General features: G+C 42.8%; 1 protein-coding gene across 1 annotated transcript; it reads right to left on the minus strand.

The window, feature by feature from the left end:
* Positions 1-1,961: 1,961 nt before the first annotated feature.
* On the minus strand, positions 1,962-19,393 carry TRH (thyrotropin releasing hormone). The gene is made up of 3 exons (XM_056524951.1): positions 19,251-19,393; positions 5,200-5,400; positions 1,962-2,856 (listed from the first exon to the last, which is right to left on the minus strand). The coding sequence occupies exons 2-3, from the start codon at positions 5,396-5,398 to the stop codon at positions 2,318-2,320; spliced, it is 738 nt and encodes a 245-aa protein (XP_056380926.1). The 5' UTR covers positions 5,399-5,400; positions 19,251-19,393; the 3' UTR covers positions 1,962-2,317.
* Positions 19,394-21,129: the final 1,736 nt, after the last annotated feature.

Genomic DNA, 21,129 nt, shown 5'->3' on the forward strand with positions numbered 1-21,129 from the left:
TTAGGAGGTGGGGAAGGAATCATTATAATATCAAACCTTTCTTTACTACATCCTAGGATTTCAAGGAGTTACAAATACATAGTTACTTTTTTCCCCCAAAAAATACCCTACCTGTCCCTAGGTTGTGTCAGGTTTTGCAGAAAATTAAGATAGGCTTCAATACAACATAAAACCTGCAGGCAGATGTGGCACTATGTTTATAAGAAAACAGCCATGTGCTTCTAATGCTGAACAAAGGTCCAGCGGCAAAAAATACAAGTAAAGCTCCTAGACCAACACCCCCTTCCCCTCAAAGTCTAACAACCTATAACTGGGCCTGTTGCTACTGCAGTAACTGGGCTCCCCAGCAGAATTGGTGGACAGTTCTCATTTGCACCCCCTGTCATCAATGTCCACCTCAAAATGCTTACACATTAGTTACGGTACTTCTTAATGGATCCTTGCGATCTTCTACCCATGTCTAATGCCTGCACCCCCACCAATATATAGAGTCCTTGCTCCTATTGAGACTTCTATACCCCCCCCCCCTTTCCCTTTATCTACCCTTTGAACTTCAAAGCCTACTGTGACTGATGGGTCTTCTTGTCTTAAACTGAAAGGGATTAATGAATAGACCCAGATGTATCAATTTGCCATAAAATAAAACTGTCTGGTTTTGCCCATATCAACCAATCACAGCTCAGCTCTTACTTTACCCAAACTTGTTAAAGGGGTATTCCGGGATCTAAGCTTTTATCCCCTTTCCAGAAGATAGGGGATAAATTGTCTGATCGCGGGGGGCCCTCTGCTGGGACCCGCCGCGATCTCCCTGCAGCACCCGTTTCCGGGTTTCCGAGACTGAAGACTTGACGTAACGTAACGCCTCCTTGTGGCGTGACCTCACAGAGGGGGCGTTACGTTACGTCACCTCTCCAGTCTCGGAAACCCGGAAGTTTCCGACACTGGAGACGCAGCCCTGCATACAATAAAATGCAATGGGACCCCCCGTGATCAGACATTTTATCCCCAATCCTCTGGTTAGGGGATAAAAGCTTAGATCCCGGAATACCCCTTTAAGATATGAAAGCTGAGCTGTGATTGGTTGTGATGGGTAATAACAGATCATTTTTGCCTCAGGCAGATTGATATATCTGGGCCATTGTGAAAAGAACAAGAGTTAAAAGAGTAGTCTAGTGAAAAATAACTTATGCCCTATCCAAGGAGAGGGGATAAGTTATAGATCACGGGGGGAGGGGGGGGGGGGGTCCCAGCACTCGGGTCTCCCTGCGATCTCCTAAACGGGGTCCCAGCAGTTTGCCAGAAGCTGATGTCTGACCCCTGCAGAAAGCCGCGGACGGCACACCCCCTCCATGTACCTCCATGTGGGGGTCAGCACGCCCCATTCCATCCAGCTGCCGGGACCTCGTGCAGGAGGTCCCGGCAGCACTCGTAACCCCCGCAATCTATAACTTATCCCATATCCCTGGATAGGGGATAAGTTATTTTTCACCAAACAACTCCTTTAAAAGTTTGTATATCTATCTCCTATGTGCCAAAAAAATTTGAAAATTAAGTGCAAAAATGTGCATAGAAAAATCTGAATAAGAAATTCACGATTTTATTTAAATTACAACCAGAGAAATTCAGATCACAAAAGTTAAAAACACACACCCTGAAAAACAAATAAATTCTTGGTGTGCTTTTAGCTCTCTAACATTTGCAATGATATCTCAAGTTATAATTTTAATGAAATGTGATTTGTTATGTATTTTTCTGTGCTCATATTTTGCTTGCCATCTTTTTCTTTGTCTTATATGTTATTGTGGGTTTAATGTTATATTTTAGTGGTGTGTGGGTGTATATTAGTGACTCATTTTATGCAAATAGAGTGCGTACTGAAATACTCTCATTTATATCTAGTGCCAGTTACCTGCCCTGCAACTTATAACCTGCTGTGATACTGACACACAACACAAGGAAGATCCAATAAACCCAATCTGTATTAAGAGACCAAACTATTAATACAGGATGAAAACCAATAATAATTATATGGGGAGTCAAAGGACAGCATTATATTAACACTCATAGTTCGTCTCTGGCTGGGTACAATGAGTTGTGGATAGAGACTGGAGGAGGAAAGTTTAAATTTCATACACCAAAAATTGTATTGAGATGTAACATATGCTGGTTCCCTGTAGACATAGTGCCGGTTATAATTTGAGGGTCATGGGGGGATTTCACTTGGATTCATGGTTGCAGGTAGAGTTGACTTGGTCTCCAAAACTGGAGGGGGTGAGTTGAGGTGCTACTTGAACTGGTCTAATAAAACTTGGTGACATTACTTTTGGACAACGGGGACTTCTGCCTCCCAAGTTGACCTCCTCCCAGGGTGTTGTCTCTTCTCTTCCATCTTTTCCCTGTTCACATTATCTAGAAGCTCCAGCAGACTTCCCTTGTTGCAGTTGAAAGGGTCTGGCCCCTCACAAGGGGGTACATAGTCAAAGTTCTCCGACTCTATATACCTCTTACCTGGATGTTGCCGTTTCTCTACATCTTGAAGGTCACCCATGTCAGCATTTTCATCATCATCCCAGCTTCTTTTACCGGGATGTTGGCGTTTGGCAAAGGGCAGGTACCTCTTGCCTGGATGTTGCCTCTTTAAAACATCACTTATGAGACCCAAAGAAGGATTAGAGTTATCTAGGAATGGATCACCTATTGTAGATCTCCGGCCTGGGTGCTGCCTCTTGGGCAACTCCAGATACCAATCACCTTCCTCTCTTTTGCCTGGGTGTTGTCTCTTCTCTACTTCTTCAAGAAGCCTTTTACCAGGATGTTGCCTCTTGGAGATCCATTCCAGTCCTGGAGAATCTGTGTCTGCAAAGTTCAAATCCAGACACAGTATATAAATAAAGTCACTTGTTGTATAGCATGAATAATAATATAGTAGCATAGGTTATATAACTATACATAGAAAAATAGAATGTGTGGGCAGATAAGAACCATTTGGTCCATCTAGTTTGCCCAATATTCTGAATACTATCAATCGTCCCTGGCTCTATTGTATATGAAGGATAGCCTTAGGATGCTTATTCCATGTATGCTTTAACTCCTTTACTCAGGGCTGCTTGTAGAGCATACAGCAGCTGTGCACTGCACTCCTCTATCCAGCTGCAGGCTTCAGCCAGTCAGGAGCACTGTCAATGGTATATAGTAACTTACTTGCGTATTCACAGAAATACTGTGGCCTCGCCGCCCTCATCAAGAGTGCGCTCTAGGCCAGTGCCTACCTTGCCTATAGGTGCCTATATATTGCCACCTATAGGCAAGGTAGGCACTGGCCTAGAGCGCATTCTTGATGAGGGCGGCGAGGCGACAGTATTTCTGTGAAGCTGCAAGTAAGTTACTATATACTATTGACAGTGCTTCTGACTGGATGAAACCCACAGCCCGATAGAGCGCTTCACCTCACTGACTGGAGCGCAACGCCACCGCATGCTCTTCACGCACCGCCCCCCACTTCCTCCCCCCTCCCTTATCACCTCACCATGCGCTGCCAGAACAACAGCAGTATCTTGCTCCCTTAGTGATGTCCCACCACCAAGAGCTGCTGCAGCCTTCCTACAAGATGAGGAGGAGGACGGGGTAGAGGAGCATGAAGGATTACAGAGGGGAGGAGGAAAGAGAAGCAGGGATAGTGACAGAGGGGTCTGAAGGGAGTTGAAGAGTAGTGCAGAGGATCATGGGAGGGGGGGGGAGTTTGTAGAAGAGGAGCATGGAGGATCACAGAGGGGTGGGGGTGTAGAAGAGTAGTAGTAAGGATCACAGAGGGGTGGGGGTGTAGAAGAGTAGTAGTGAGGATCACAGAGGGGTGGGGGTGTAGAAGAGTAGTAGTGAGGATCACAGAGGGGTGGGGGTGTAGAAGAGTAGTAGTGAGGATCACAGAGGGGTGGGGGTGTAGAAGAGTAGTAGTGAGGATCACAGAGGGGTGGGGGTGTAGAAGTTGAGCATGGAGGATTACAGAGGGCTTGGGGTGGAAGAGGAGCATGGATGATCACAGAGGGGTTGGGGGGGGGGGTGAAAGAAGAGTATGAAGGATGACAGAGGGGTGGGGGGGGGGCAGATAAGTGTGGAGGAGAAGAAGACTTAGGAGTCTGGAGGAGTACTAAAGGGGTCTGTGGGGGACTTAATCCTCATCCACACTGCAGACACTCCACTGTTGTCATTGGCATTCTTAGGGGGCACAGTGTGTGTCAAGGGTGCTCAATGTCTGGCATGGTTATAATGATTACTGTCTTCATACAGAGGATGAGAATCTGCTGACAAAGTGAGGAACCTATGATGTCCGGACGTCAGACTCTGAAGAGGAAGATACTGAAAGAAGTCCTGGCATCTGCACCAGATGTAGAAGAAAGGAAAATAAAGGACAACGGGGAAGACGTCTCCCGGGAGTCACTCCCACTAGCTGGAGTCACTTGTAAGTTCTACAGTGATGATTAATAAATTTGTACCACCATCTGTGACTCTCCAGTTGTTGCAAAACTACAACTCCCTTCATGCCTGAAGCTCCCCGTGCATGATGGGAGCTGTAACTTTGCAACAGCTGGAGAGCCATTTTAACTGAGATGATTTTAGACTATGAAGCACATTTACTTTTATTGGGGGTTCAAATGCTGGGGCCCCACCAAAATAAATAAATAAATGGGCTGCATAGTCTAATATGTCCCAGTCCAGCCCTGAGCTCAGAGACTGGAGCACACACTGGGAATTACCAACACGCATTGGGCTATGATGCCTCGGCTGCATGAAGCTCCCTGCTAAGGGCCAAGGGGGCGGCAAAATTAGGTTTTGCCAAGGGTGGCAAAAATCCTTGCACCAGCCCTGCCTTCACTATATTTGCAGCTACAACTTCTACAGGAAGGCTGTAAAGTAATGCTTTCTCATATCACAAACCTTAATGTACAAGCCACTGTAACAAAGTCACACAGCACGCGTGACCCAGTTTGTCTATGGAAAGTACTGTAATGTATTACTCTTAATAGACATTGCCTGTTATAAAGTGGGCCTAATTGTGGATTATTATGGTGGCAGCCAAAATAGAAAAACAGAAATCCCATAGACAATGAAAAACTCGCCTCTAGTTGCAGTCTCATGAGATAGATCTGACATTGCCACAGGAGCTACCCCAGGACAAGTAATATCCCAAGTAAAAATCATTACCTCTGTCACTCTGCTCCTCTTCAGTTCGAGCGAGAAGACTGCGAATTAGTGCCCCTTGGGCTCTCTTCAGTACACTGCTGAGGTCCATGCTGTCTTCAGATATATCCTCTTCATCATCTGGCAGAGGTTGTTCTTGAGCCACCACCAAATGGGATAACACTGCTCCTAGAAGCAGCAACCACCAAGTAGACAACATCATAACTGCAATGCAGAAGAAAGACGGAGGGATTAGTACTTGTCCCGTAAAGTTCTAATATCAGCCTTATTACTGTACAGAGATCACTGTAAATTAACACATCACATTACAAATAATTATCACCGCTAGGTAGTGTTGGAATCTGCAGGTAGCACCACAATCTATTTAACAGCAGCTCCCTGTGTATCAAACAGAACATAGCAGGATGTGCGGATAATTATTACATATCAACACAATTATATACAGCCCCGAACCTATCTCCAGGGAGCGGCACACTCTGTAATTTAAGCTGTAAAAGGATCACCCAAAGTTCCAGATAACAATGCCTTAAATATCAGATTCTAGGCAAATGTTGTTAACCCTTGTGGCGTAAAATAGCTTTCTTATCTTTGTAATGAATTTTTATTTCACAAAGAGGGAATTTTCTACACATATAAACCTATAGGAACCACTTGCAGCAGACACTGAATTTCAATAAAAATATATTTTATTAGAAAAAAATAGATAATGTCTCAGCTCACCTGGGATGTGCACGGCAACCTCTAGGTAAATGGATAAAAAGCTTGTGGAAACGTCATCACTTTAGATAAAACATGAAAATTCTTTAATGAAATATCCAATAAAAGTTGGATAAAAATAAAAGTCCATTGAAGTCCCCAGAGACAGGGCTGACGCGTTTCTGGTCCTCTGACCTTTACTCATAGCATGAAAGGCGTCAGCCCTGTCTCTGGGGACTTTCTCCTTGTGCTTTTTATACTTAGTTAAATTCAGTGTCTGCTGCAAGTGGTTCCTATAGGTTAATATGTTTTATTTTTTTGCGTAAGCAGAGCGTTATTGTCCAGGTACTGTCCATGCCCCTTCCTATATATATATATGTTCACATTATCATTGGTGTATACATATAACACATAGTAGAGCCAACATCAACACCTATCAATGCTATTTGAGACACCTTGGCCCACTCATTGGAGAAAGGAACATCCTGCATGGGTATTCTACTGTTAGGAGGGGGTGGCATTGTAGCTGGCATTTATATGGGCACTATCAGATTCAAAATCTTTTTATATGTTGTACATCTTGGCAAAACATTCTTTATAATATACTTCATTAAAAATTTTTTATCTTTTTATAGAAATCATGGCTTATGAAAAAGACCACTAGGGGTCCCCATACCATGCAGAACACAATCCTATCCGGCTGCAACATCACCTTTGTCCCAGCTGAAGCACAGGCTAGGACAAAGTCCAGTAAGTGAGGGCGGGACTAGCAATCCTCTGTGCTCACTCCTGTCTATCAGACTTCTGTTAACAAAGAAGAGGAGGTTATAGAGCAGCCTACAGTGAATCACAGCAAACTCAGAGAGGAAGTGAATACATGGTAGGTGAGAGAAAGATGAAAAACCAGGATGAAAAACCAAGTGAGCAACAGAAAGTTTTTTATTTGTGAGAGAAATATAAGTACTAGACACATAAATTGCATGTACTTGATCAGGATGAAGTACTGAGTAACATCAGCGATCGAGCTGATGTCCGCCATTAACCCCCTCAGATGCCATGACCAATACAGATAACGGCATCTGCGGCAGTGCAGCACTATAAATAGCTGATCTGATTTTCCTTTAAATTTCCTTAAACACAAAAAATAATTTTTGGGGTTTACCATACATTTTAGGGTTAAATGAGTGACGTTATTACAAAGTACAGTTGATCGTGCACAAAACAAGCCCTATATGGGTCTGTGAATGGAAATATAAAAGAGTTATGGATTTTAGAAGGCCTGGTCCTTAAGGCCTTAAAGCGGTATTCCACGAAAAAACTTTTTTTTATATATCACTGGCTCCAGAAAGCTAAACAGATTTGTAAATTACTTCTATTAAAAAATCTTAATCCTTTCAATAATTATCAGCTGCTGAAGTTGAGTTGTTGTTTTCTGTCTGGCAACAGTGCTCTCTGCTGACATCTCTGCTTGTCTCGGGAACTACAAAGAGTAGAATAGGTTTGCTATGGGAATTTGCTTCTAAATTGGGCGGTTCACGAGACAGGTGTCATCAGAGAGCACTTAGACAGAAAAGAACAACTCAACTTCAGCAGCTCATAAGTACTGAAAGGATTAATATTTTTTTAATAGAAGTAATTTACAAATCTGTTTAACTTTCTGGAACCAGTTGATATATAAAAAAAAGTTTTTTCCTGGATAACCCGCTTTAAGGGGTTAAGGGGTAGCATAAGAATTGTTAGGCAGTGGGTGGCTATAAAAGGAAGAAGTAGCAAAGTGGCTGTGTCATTACAAGGGCCAAATCATAATGGCTGGATGACTAGGTCTTAAGAAGGACAGCAGCTAAACTGGCTGACCCCTTTTCTTTTACAACAAATTGACATCCAGGTACTTGCAGGGAAAAAAGAGGACCTCAAAATGCCCCAGAAAAAGGCAAGCCAGTGGTGCCATTGTGTTGCTCTGGGCATGGTCTGCTGGGTCTTGTTACACTTGCCACCTAATTGTTCAAGACCAAGTGCAACAGTATTCCCTAATGGCAGTGGCCGCTTTCATTATGTGGTCTGTCACAGTGCAAACATTATTTAGAAACAGTATAAGGAGAATTACAAGAAATCCATGATTGTGATTATTCCAGCAAATTCTATAGATCTCAATCCAAATTGCGCATATGTGGGTTGTGCTGGAAAAACAAGTCCAATCCATGGAGGCAAACTTACAGGACTTAAAGGGGTACTCCGGTGGAAAACATTATTATTATTTTTCTCCAAATCAACTGGTGCCAGAAAGTTAAACAGATTTGTAAATTACTTCTATTAAAAAATCTTTACCCTTCCAGTACTTTTTAGCAGCTGTATGCTACAGAGGAAATTCTTTTCTTTTTGAATTTCTTTTTTGTCTTGTCCACAGTGCTCTCTGCTGACACTTGATGCCCGTATCAGGAACTGTCCAGAGCATGGAAAAATCCCCATAGCAAACCTATGCTGCTCTGGACAGTTCCTGACAAAGACAGAGGTGTCAGCAGAGAGCAGTGTGGTCAGACAGAAAAATTAAAATAGAAAATAATTTCCTCTGTAGCATACAGCTGCTAATAAGTACTGGAAGGGTAAAGATTGTTTAATAGAAGTAATTTACAAGTCTGTTTAACTTTCTGGCATCAGTTCATTTAAAGGTGTATTCCAGAGAAAAAAATATATATATTTTAAATCAACTCGTGCCAGAAAGTTATACAGTCCATGTCAGCTATAGAGGTTTTCACAGTGTCAGATTGAAAGAAACTTCATGTCTGCCCGGGTTATAAAGCAGCTGAAAAGTATGGGAAGGATTACATTTTTTTTTTTTTTTGAAAAACATGTATTACTTTCCGGCAACAGCGTATTTAAATCAATTGTATTATCTGGAACACTCCTTTAAAGAATAGGCTGTTAAAGGAGTAATTCATGATTAGAAAAACAGAGCTGATTTCTTCAAAAACAGCACCACACCTGTCCACAGGTTGTGTGTGGTATTACACTTCATTTAAAGTGGTACTCCGGTGGAAAAAAAACATTTTCAAATCAGCTGGTGCCAGAAAGTTATACAAATTTGTAAATTACTTCTATTTAAAAATCTTTTCCCTTCCATTACTTATCATCTGCTGTATACTACAGATAGACTACAGAGAAAATTGTGTTGTTCTTTCCAGTCTGACCACAGTGCTCTCTGCTGACACCTCCGTCCATGTCAGGAACTGTCCAGGAAAGGTTTTCTATGGGGATATGCTTCTAATCTAGACAGTTCCTGATATGACAGAGGTGTCAGCAGAGAGCACTGTGGTCAGACTGGAAAGATCGACACAATTTTCTCTGTAGTATACAGCAGCTGATAGGTACTGGAAGGGTTCATATTTTTAAATAGAAGTAATTTACAAATATGTTTAACTTTCTGGCACCAGTTGATTTGAAAACATTTTTTCCCCACTTGTTTTCCACCGGAGTTCCCCTTTAACCCCTTAAGGACATAGGGCGTATCCATACACCCCCGTTTCCAAGTCCTTAAGGACCGAGGGCGTATGGATACGCCCTGAGCATTTCCGGCCCCCACCGCTAGCCGGAGGGGAGCCGGAGCCGGATGCCTGCTGAAATCGTTCAGCAGGCATCCCGGCATATCGCCCAGGGGGGTCATTATGTCCCCCATGTCGGCGATTGCCGCAGATCGCTGGACAATTCAGTCCAGCGATCTGCGGCGGATTCCGGGTCAATCGGGTCTCCAGTGACCCGATGACCCGGAATTACTGGCTGATCGGGGCCGTCAGAGACGGCCCCGAACAGCCAGAGTCTGCAGGAGTGAGGTGGCACTGGTGCCACCTCACGATCGCCCTGATTCGTCGGCCGGATTCCCGGCCGACCAATCAGGGCGCCTGCTGCGGCTGTCACTCCCGCAACCCGCTCCGCCCCTCTTCCGGAGGACGTGAGCGGGTGCGGGAAGACGACCCCCGGTGCTGGGGACCCCGATCCCCGGCGTCCCTGTTGGGATCGGGGCCCCAGGAGCGACGGTGGCGGCGAGGGACTGACCTGTGCGGCGGCATCGTGGAGCAGCAGCAGGAGGTGAGTGACAGCCTCCTGCTGTTGCTTAGCAACAGCTCCCAGCATGCAAAAAGGGCATGCTGGTAGCTGTAGTTATGCAACAGCAGGAGGCAGACCACCACAACTCCCAGCATGCCCTTATGGGCATGCTGGGACTTGTAGTTTTGCAACAGCTGGAGGCACATTCTTTCTATGGAAAAGTGTACCTTCAGCTGTTGTATAACTACAACTCCCAGCTTGCACAATCAGCTAAAGTGCATGCTGGGAGTTGTAGTGGTGCATCTGGTGGTTGCATAACTACAACTCCCAGCATGCCCGTTGGCTGTCGGTGACTGCTGAGAGTTGTAGTTTTGCAACAGCTGAAGGCACACTGAGTTAAGTAGCAAACCAGTGTGTCTCCAGCTGTTGCATAACTACAATCCCCAGCATCCCCAGCCAATGTAGTATGCCTCTGGCTGTTGCATAAATACAAGACCCAGCATGCCCTTCCACTGTCTGTACATGCTGGCGGTTGTAGCTTTTGCAACAGCTGAAGGCACACTGGTTGCAAAACACTGAGTTTGTTACCAAACTCGGTGTTTCACAACCTGTGTGTCTCCAGCTGTTGCAAAACTACAACTCCCAGCATCCACTGATAGACCATACATGTCTGGGAATTGTAGTTTTGCAACAGCTGGAGGTATTTCCCCCCCCCCCCCCCCCATGTGAACGTACAGGGTACACTCACATGGGCGGAGGATTACAGTAAGTATCCGGCTGCAAGTTTGAGTTGCGGCAAATTTTCTGCCGCTGCTCAAACTGCCAGCGAGAAACTACTGTGAACCCCCCGCCCGTGCGACTCTACCCTAAAAACACTACACTACATTTACACAAAATAAAATAAAAAGTAAAAAACACTACATATACACATACCCCTACACAGCCCCCCTCCCCAATAAAAATGAAAAACGTCTGGTACGCCACTGTTTCCAAAACGGAGCCTCCAGCGGTTGCAAAACTACAACTCCCAGCATCCACTGATAGACCATACATGCTGGGAGTTGTAGTTTTGCAACAGCTGGATGTCCCCCCCCCCCCAATGTGAACGTACAGGGTACACTCACATGGGCGGAGGATTACAGTAAGTATCCGGCTGCAAGTTTGAGCTGCGGCAAATTTTCTGCTGCAGCTCAAGCTGCCAGCGAGAAACTACTGTAAACCCCCGCCCGTGCGACTGTACCCTAAAAACACTACACTAACACAAAATAAAAAGTAAAAAACACTACATATACACATACCCCTACACAGCCCCCCTCCCCAATAAAAATGAAAAACGTCTGGTACGCCACTGTTTCCAGAACGGAGCCTCCAGCTGTTGCAAAACAACTACTCCCAGTATTGCCAGATAGCCACTGACTGTCTAGGCATGCTGGGAGTTTTACAACAGCTGGAGGCACCCTGTTTGGGAATCACTGGCGTAGAATACCCCTATGTCCACCCCTATGCAAGTCCCTAATTTAGGCCTCAAATGCACATGGCGCTCTCACTTTGGAGCCCTGTCGTATTTCAAGGCAACAGTTTAGGGTCACATATGGGGTATCGCTGTACTCGGGAGAAATTGGGCTTCAAATTTTGGGGGTGATTTTCTGCTATTATCCTTTTTAAAAATGTAAAATTTTTGGGAAAACAAGCATTTTAGGTAAAAAATATAAATTTTTTTTACATATACAAAAGTCATGAAACACCTGTGGGGTATAAAGGTTCACTTAACCCCTTGTTACGTTCCCCGAGGGGTCTAGTTTCCAAAATGGCATGCCATGTTTTTTTTTTTTTTTTTGCTGTCCTGGCACCATAGGGGCTTCCGAAATGCGGCATGCCCCCAGAGCAAAATTTGCTTTCAAAAAGCCAAATGTGACTCCTTCTCTTCTGAGACCTGTAGTGCGCCAGCAGAGCACTTTTCACCCCCATATGGGGTGTTTTCTGTATCGGGAGAAATTGGGCTTCAAATTTTGGGGGGTGTCTTCTGCTATTACCCTTTTTAAAAATGTTAAAATTTTGGGAAACCAAGCATTTTAGGTAAAAAAAAATAAAAATGTTTCACATATGCAAAAGTCGTGAAACACCTGCAGGGTATTAAGGTTCACATTACCCCTTGTTACGTTCCCCGAGGGGTCTAGTTTCCAAAATGATATGCCATGTGTTTTTTTTTTTTTTTTGCTGTTCTGGCACCATAGGGGCTTCCTAAATGCGGCATACCCCCAGAGCAAAATTTGCTTTCAAAAAGCCAAATGTGACTCCTTCTCTTCTGAGACCTGTAGTGCGCCAGCAGAGCACTTTTCACCCCCATATGGGGTGTTTTCTGAATCGGGAGAAATTGGGCTTCAAATTTTGGGGGGTGTTTTCTGCTATTACCCTTTTTAAAAATGTAAAAATGTTGGGAAACCAAGCATTTTAGGTAAAAAAAAAAAATGTTTTTCACATATGCAAAAGTCGTGAAACACCTGTAGGGTATTAAGGTTCACATTACCCCTTGTTACGTTCCCCGAGGGGTCTAGTTTCCAAAATGGTATGCCATGTGTTTTTTTTTTGCTGTTCTGGCACCATAGGGGCTTCCTAAATGCGGCATGCCCCCAGAGCAAAATTTGCTTTCAAAAAGCCAAATGTGACTCCTTCTCTTCTGAGACCTGTAGTGCGCCAGCAGAGCAATTTTCACCCCCATATGGGGTGTTTTCTGAATCGGGAGAAATTGGGTTTCAAATTTTGGGGGGTATTTTCTGCTATTACCCTTTTTAAAAATGTAAAATTTTTGGGAAACCAAGCATTTTAGGTAAAAAAAAAAATATTTTTTTTACATATGCAAAAGTCGTGAAACACCTGTAGGGTATTAAGGTTCACTTTACCCCTTGTTACGTTCCCTGAGGGGTCTAGTTTCCAAAATGGTATGCCATGTTTTTTTTTTTGCTGTCCTGGCACCATAGGGGCTTCCTAAAGGTGACATGCCCCCCAAAAACCATTTGTCGCTCCTTCCCTTCTGAGCCCTCTACTGCGCCCGCCGAACAATTAACATAGACATATGAGGTATGTGCTTACTCAAGAGAAATTGGGTTTCAAATATAAGTAAAAATTTTCTCCTTTTTATCCCTTGCAAAAATTCAAAAATTGGGTCTACAAGAACATGCGAATGTAAAAAATGAAGATTTTGAATTTTCTCCTTCACTTTGCTGCTATTCCTGTGAAACACCTAAAGGGTTAATACACTTACTGAATATCATTTTGAATACTTTGGGGGGTGTAGTTTTTATAATGGGGTCTTTTATGGGGTATTTCTAATATGAAGACCCTTCAAATCCACTTCAAACCTGAACTGGTCCATGAAAAATAGCGAGTTTGAAAATTTTGTGAAAAATTGTAAAATTGCTGCTGAACTTTGAAGCCCTCTGGTGTCTTCCAAAAGTAAAAACTCATAAATTTTATGATGCAAACATAAAGTAGACATATTGTATATGTGAACCCAAAAAAAAATTATTTTGAATATCCATTTTCCTTACAAGCAGAGAGCTTCAAAGTTAGAAAAATGCTAAATTTTCATTTTTTTCATCAAATTTGGGGATTTTTCACCAAGAAAGGATGCAAGATACCACAAAATTTTACCACTAAGTTAAAGTAGAATATGTCACGAAAAAACAGTCTCGGAATCAGAATGATAACTAAAAGCATTCCAGAGTTATTCATGTTTAAAGTGACAGTGGTCAGAATTGCAAAAAATGCTCTGGTCCTTAAGGTGAAAAAGGGCTCGGTCCTTAAGGGGTTAAGTGAATGGAGTTACGTTGTATTAACACACACAACTTGAGGACAGGTGTGGTGCTGTTTTTGAAAAAATGCTGTTTTTTTTTATTCCTGGATAACCCTATTAACATCTTGATGCCTCATATGACAGGTTTTATGGAGTTAATGATATGAAAGTTGTCAAGGCTACACATTTAGGGAGAGAGTTTTAAATTTATGGCAGATGAGTTTACTATGGGATTATTTTACACGCAATTTCATTATATAATATCAATGCAATTACACCGCCTTTAACCCCTTAACGACCATGGATGTGTATACGTCCATATGCCGTTAAGCAGGTATGGCACAGGCTCCCGACTCGAGCCCGTGCCATACTGGGCAGCCCCCAGCTGATTCTTGTAGCTGAGGGCCGGCGTTAATAGCCGACATATGGCGATTGCCGCGGCCGGCTATTAACCCTTTAGATCGCCACTGTCAAAGCTGACAGCGGCATCTAAAGGTACTGTACCTTTAACTGCTCCATGGTGGTCCAGTGGGGTTTACCTCTGCTCCTGTGTAGGCTGCTCAGCTGTGAATGATAAAGCCTGGCACGACCTTGCAGGCAGGCCTTATCAATCGAGTGCTGAGCACACAGATCAGTGTGGTTCTATGGAACCACATTGATCTGCATGAGGAATCTAATGATTCCTCCTAAAAGTCCCCTAAGGTTAAAAACACACATTAACCCCTTCCTTATTAAAAGTTCAAATCACCCCCCTTTTCCCAAATTCCATATCCAAAATATATAAACATAATAAAAATAAACATATGTGGTATCGCCGCGTGCATAAATGTCCAAACTGTAAAAATATAAGGTTAATTAAATCGCACAGTCAATTTCGTACACGTAAAAAAAATTCCAAAGTCCAAAATTGCATATTTTTTGTATACCCTAAAAAATGTATAAAAAGTTATCAAAAAGTCCGATCAAAACAATCATAGTAGCGATAAAAACTTCAGATTGTGGCACAAAAATGAGGCCTCATACCACCCCGTAAACCAAAAAAATAAAAAAGTTATATGGGTCAGAAGAGGACAAATTTAAACATACAAATTTTGGTGAATGTAGTTATAATTTTTTTTTAAAGTAGTAAAATAAAGAAAACCTATATAAGTAGAGGATCATTGTAACTGTATGGACTTACAGAATAAATATATGGTGTCATTTTTTACTGAAAAGTGCACTGCGTAGAATCGGAAGCCACCAAAAGTTAAAAAATGGCATTTTTGTTCTAATTCTGCCCCACAAATATGAGTCTGTAGGCGCAAAATTGAAAGTGTTATGATTTTTAGAAGGTGATGAGGAAAAAATGAAAGTGCAAAAACTTAAAAACCGTGGTCCTTAAGGGGTTAAAGGAGATGTTAGGTGCGAACTTTCCCTATTCCATCCTTCCCGGGCTGCAAAAAAAGAGAAAACAAGCTTTCACTTACCTTCCTACGTTCCCCCGGAGCCCGCAACAGCTGATCGGTCGGTCGGGCTGTCTACTACCTACTTCCCTTAGCCCGGTACGTAACACGGTGCTTCAGCCTATCACCGGCCGCAGCAATGTCCCGTCTTGGCAGGTGATAGGCTGAAGCGCCGTGTGACGTACCGGGCTAAGGGAAGTAGGAAGTAGACAGCGCAGCCGACCGATCAGCTGTTGCGGAGCTCTGGGGGAACGTAGGAAGGTAAGTGAAAGCTTTCTCTTTTTTTGCAGCCGGGGCAGGATGGAATAGGGAAAGTCCGCACCGGACATCTCCTTTTCTCCTTTAAAGGGGTACTCCGGTGGAAAACATTTTTTTTTTCAATCAAATGGTGCCAGAAAGTTAAACATATTTGTAAATTACTTTTATTTAAAAATCTTAATCCTTCCAGCATTATTAGCTGCTGTATGTTCCACAGGAAGTTCTTTTGATTTTGAATTTCTTTTCAGTCTGACCACAGTGCTCTCTGCTGACACCTCTGTCCATGTCAGGAACTGTCCAGAGCAGGATAGGTTTCTGACATGGATAGAGGTGTCAGCAGAGGGCACTGTGAAAAGAAAAAAAATTAAAAAAGAAAAGAACTTCATCTGTAGCATACAGCAGCTGATAAGTACTGGAAGGATTAAAGGGGTACTCTGGTGGAAAACATTTTTCTTTTAACTCAACTGGTGCCAGAAAGTTAAACAGATTTGTAAATTACTTCTATTAAAAAATCTTTACCCTTCCAGTACTTATTAGCAGCTGTATGCTACAGAGGAAATTATTTTCTTTTTGAATTTCTTTTTTGTCTTGTCCACAGTGCTCTCTGCTGATACCTGATGCCCGTATCAGGAACTGTCCAGAGCAGGAGAAAATCCCCATAGCAAACCTATGCTGCCTTGGACAGTTCCTGACACAGACAGAGGTGTCAGCAGAGGGCACTGTGGACAAGACAAAAAAGAAATTCAAAAATAAAAGAATTTCCTCTGTATCATACAGCTGCTAATAAGTACTTGAAGGGTAAAGATTTTTTAATAGAAGTAATTTAGAAATCTGTTTAACTTTCTGGCTCCAGTTGATTTAAAAAAAATTCCACTGGAGTACCCCTTTAGGATTTTGAAATAGAAGTAATTTACAAATCTGTCCAACTTTCTGGCACCAGTTGATTTTAAAAAGATATAGTTTTCCACCGGAGTACCTCTTTAAACACTGCTGTTTCATATTTAAATGTAGCGTGGTAGACATGGAAATGATGTAGATGATGGAAAGAGAGACATACCGATCTGCTATAGATTTCTTGCTAAATGCACCTTTGATCAATAGGTTTAGATAACATTCAGAATCATTCATTAGTTGTATCTCAGCAGGTATCTCCATGGATTGAACTAATTTAGAAGAAGAATTGTCTCCTAATTGGACAACATGGTTATAGCAAGCAAAGCACAAATAATGCCTGATGATTATAGCAATATTGATATATTATTATTATTATTACCAAGATTCTTTTTGGGTCAGATTAGGTGAATGCAAGTGCCCCAACTGCCTTGTGATTTCCCATACAACATATGTACAGCAGCAGGGACTACTGTCGAAGACAGTCGATTCTGCTCCTGTACAGTACACTGAGCGGTGGTACACATTCACTGGGCCTGTTGCAGATCATATGTAGTAAGTGTAAGCTGAGATGTATACATGTGGTCACTCACCTCTCGGGGGCTTAATGTATGGAAGAAGAGACTCCTGCCTTTGACAGAAGTCCATTCTCTGTTATAAGCAGATCTTCCAAAACAAAGGACAGAAAATTCTGATTCAAACAAATCTGAACTTTTTGTGGAATTTGGACCGAATGTGATTCATACTGAACAGAACCACTCATCTCTTGTGCTGGACTCTCGAATGGTTAGATTGGCATAGACCAAAAATATTAAGATAACTATCAGATTCATAGATGTAATAAATACATTGTAGAGGTTCCATAGGTCACTAGGTTGGGTTTCTACTTGACAGTTTTTTGTTGGAAAATTGCCACTGCAGTTTTTAAGCTAAAGCCAAAAGTGTATTAAAAATGAATGGGAAATGTATAGGAAGGACTTATTTTTCTCCTTCCCCATGGATACACTTCTGACTGGCTCAAAAACTGCAGTGCCAGCTTTCCATAAAAAAGCTGCCCAGTGGAATCCCAGCTTTAAAGGGGAACTCTGGTAAATAATCTCTTATCCCTCACAGCACCCCTTGGGACCCCCGCATTCTCCTGCCCAGCGCCTTGATGCTCTGAACATTTGTGTTCAGAACACCGACTCTTCTCTAGCTCGTATATCTCTGGCTCTCCTATAAATGTGCACGGAGGGGGTGCGTTGACCACAGCTTTGTGCGATCTCCTTGCACGGAGCTAAGATTACTCCATGCACGAGGAGAGCTGGGGCGCCGGTCTGTGCTTGTCAATTGATATAACCTAGGACTCACAAGATCAGAAGACCTTGGTGTGAAATGAAAAAATCAGATCTGCTACAGCTGTATGTAACAATTAAAAAAAATGTATAGCATAGATAATGTTTCAGAAAAGCACTTATAGGGAGATATGTGAAAGTTGTAGAAATATTCTTCAGGTTTAAATAGAATACGAATTATTCAACATGAAAACGGCCAAAGTGTCTAGTGCCAAGCTGTCTATGAAAGAGTCATACCCTAGTATTTTGGTAATGGTCCGATCTCCATTGGGTAACTTGGCAGCAACACCCACATGCCAGCACTACATGATACAATATACAGCCCAAAAGTTGTCTGCAACATGTGGCACCAGCTTTATCTGCTCAGCTGGTAGGATATTTTCACACCGCATCTGTCAGTGTCTGCTGGGGGTATAGGTTTGGGAAATGTCCTGATATATACATCTGAATATATCTTTCAATATGCTCATATATGCCACACATTGTTTCACTGTATACTGCTCAGTGAAATAAAGCAGCAGCCCGTGGGCACCAGTTTGGGCACCAAAATGTGAAGTGAAAAGAACCTTAGTAATACAAAATGTGAAGGGTGCCAGTCCAAATTCTCCCCAGGAACCATCCCTAGAAAGTTGATTAAATACAGGATCTCTGCAGTCGATGAACTGGTGAAAAAAGGGTATCATATAAATATTAATCCTAATAGAGTTCCCCTTTAAGCAGCCTTTAATTTATAAAACACAGTACAATAGATGCAACAAAACTTCCTTTATGTTATGTGGCATGTGGATTTCATATATAGCTCCCCTAATGTTACTTTTTATTCCAGACTGGACCCCATGAACAGTGAACTGTTACATTATTGTGATTCTGCTATAGATGAACAACACAGTGAAGTCCTGCACATCTATGACTGAGAGGTGTAATAGATTTTCCCCCACGATTTATATAGTATAAAGCAATGTTTCCTATCTATCTATCTATCTATCTATCTCATGTTCCAAAACGAAATCATTATTTGTTTATCACACTCTCATATCTATCTATCTATCTATCTATCTATCTATCTATCTATCTTTTTATATCTCTCTATGTTTATCTTTCTCCCAATCTTAAATCAAGATATTATCAGTCTATATTTATCTATCTATCTCTAATCTGTCTACTTATCTATCTATCTATCTATCTATCTATCTATCTATCTGTTATCTATAACTATATCTATCTATCTATTTATCTATAACTATATCTATCTGTCTATCTATCTATCTATCTATCTATCTATCTATCATCTCTCTATGTCTATCTTTCTCCAAAACTAAATAATTATCCATCTATGTATATGTCTGTCTGTCTATCTATCATATATGTAATATCTATGTATCTTTTCATGTTTCTCTATATCTTTCTTTCTCTCACACTTAAATATATTATCTGTATCACTCTCTCTCTTTCTTATATTTAAATATGTTCTAGCCAACACCAATATACACTTCACTTTATTTGCCTGTGTCTAACTTTGTATTCCCCACATTTAGCACCAACAGTTTTGCAGTCTGTCTCTTCCCTGAGGTCTGGGATAGAACATATCTAGAGAGAAGTTACCTGTATAATGTCAACTCCGCGGCTGAGCGTGGTGTCTGGTTGGATGTCCCCTCCTGTGTGGAGCAGCGTCTGTCTGGGATCTGCCTGCGTTCTCCGTGTGCTGCTGCCTTCTCCAGCCTCCTCTCTTATACCCCTCCTGGCCCAATTATCAGGATGCCTGTGATGTCATTAGGGTACGTCTTCTTGTTTTTTCTAATATATTTGATGTCAGAAGAGAAAATTTCAAATCAAGTTTAACTGTTAATGTTCCAGATGAAGAACATATGGACTGCTGAAATACAGAATGTGTGTTAGCATAGATATAGAATATAGTTCTCTCACAACATCAGCCAAATTGTTTCTTGCCTGCTACTATCTGTGCATTACATAGCCAGAAGAACGATTTCTGGCTATGTAAATGTGTAATCCTTTATATTACCTATGATGAAACTGCAAGAAAGGGAATTGCACAACTTAGTGCCATGTCTCCCAACAGGTAACCACAGTAAGATCATTTTCATCAGCTTCAGACAGGCCCTCTAACAAAAAGAGATTTCCAAACATTTGCGCCCCAACAGGTGCTGCTAAACATTATTACCTGGAAATACCTGGAAACCTTGTGGGCATCAGGACAGCAGTGATGGGAGAATGGGCAGTTAGAGGGTTTACCTGGGGAGCAGGAAAGGTATTACATTTCCTTGCTCCCTGGTGGCTCACAGTAGAGCCCTGCGCGGGACTGTTTTTTCAATCCCGCTCCCGCCTGCTCCTGATGATTTTTTGACCAATCCCGCCCGCTCCCACATGGTGTTTGCTCCACTCCCACCCACTCCCGCAACATGTGTGTCCAATCCTGCCCGCTCCCGCTAAAATGTTTGTTCAATCCCGCTGGCTCCCGCTAACATAGGAATGTACATACACTAGGATGCAATGCTCTGCACATACCCCTACCTGTATAGTAATGTACACTACACACACTGCTATACATGTGGCAGGTGTATGCAGACTGCAGAGCATTGCACCCTAGGGTCTGTAGAAGAATCCTGCTATACAGTGCAGAGTCCTGCTATACACATTGGGGTATGTGCAGAGCATTGCACCCAAGTGTCTGTAGAAGACACTAGGGTGTAATCAATGCTCTGCAGTGCACTTACTCCCATGTGAATAGCAGTGCAGACAGAGGCCCTGGCTGAGAGGATCACCGACAGATGCAGTCAGTGCACTTACATACCTGGCCGGGGCCGCAGCACAGCACACTGTGTGTGTGAATTGTGAGTAACATTGTTTGCAGTTTGTGTGGCTGCCCATCACATGAGTCCACTCTGACCTACCGGACCCGGCGGCAGAAGAAGATGGATTGTCTTAAGGATTGTCTAAGATGGAGTACAGACGATCCTCCAGGGCAGGCTCAGTGCAGGCTTCAAAAACTGGTGGAGCGGCAGGGGGAGGAGCATCAGAGGGTGTGGCTAACTGGCAGTAGCATTGCTATGGGGGGGGGGGGGGTGGGCCAAGTGGGGTGACACCATCAAGCAGGAAGGAATCTCGCTATGGTGTCACCCAGCAATGCAAGCAAGTGTTCTGCCTTTGAGAACTCAGAGGCAGTACTCTAGAATGGTGCAGCAGGAGCTGTCAGCTCCCGCACCTCCATTAACTCACACACTGCAGATACTTCTGGCTTTCAGCATGTGAGACGCAGGAACGCAATCCCTGGCAGGCCGTTGCGATGACGTCACATCATTGTGCCGGCCTGCCAGGGATCGCGTTCCTGCTGCTCACACACTGCAAGCCAGAAGCAAGGGAGAGACCTGCTCTTGGGAATGTGGATTAGGTGAGTAGAATTTTTTTTTTTTTACTATGTTTGGGGCACTATGGGGGCATTATACAGGGCACATTATATCTGAGC

This window comes from Hyla sarda, chromosome 6, assembly GCF_029499605.1.
Source record: "Hyla sarda isolate aHylSar1 chromosome 6, aHylSar1.hap1, whole genome shotgun sequence".
Taxonomy (NCBI): domain Eukaryota; kingdom Metazoa; phylum Chordata; class Amphibia; order Anura; family Hylidae; genus Hyla; species Hyla sarda.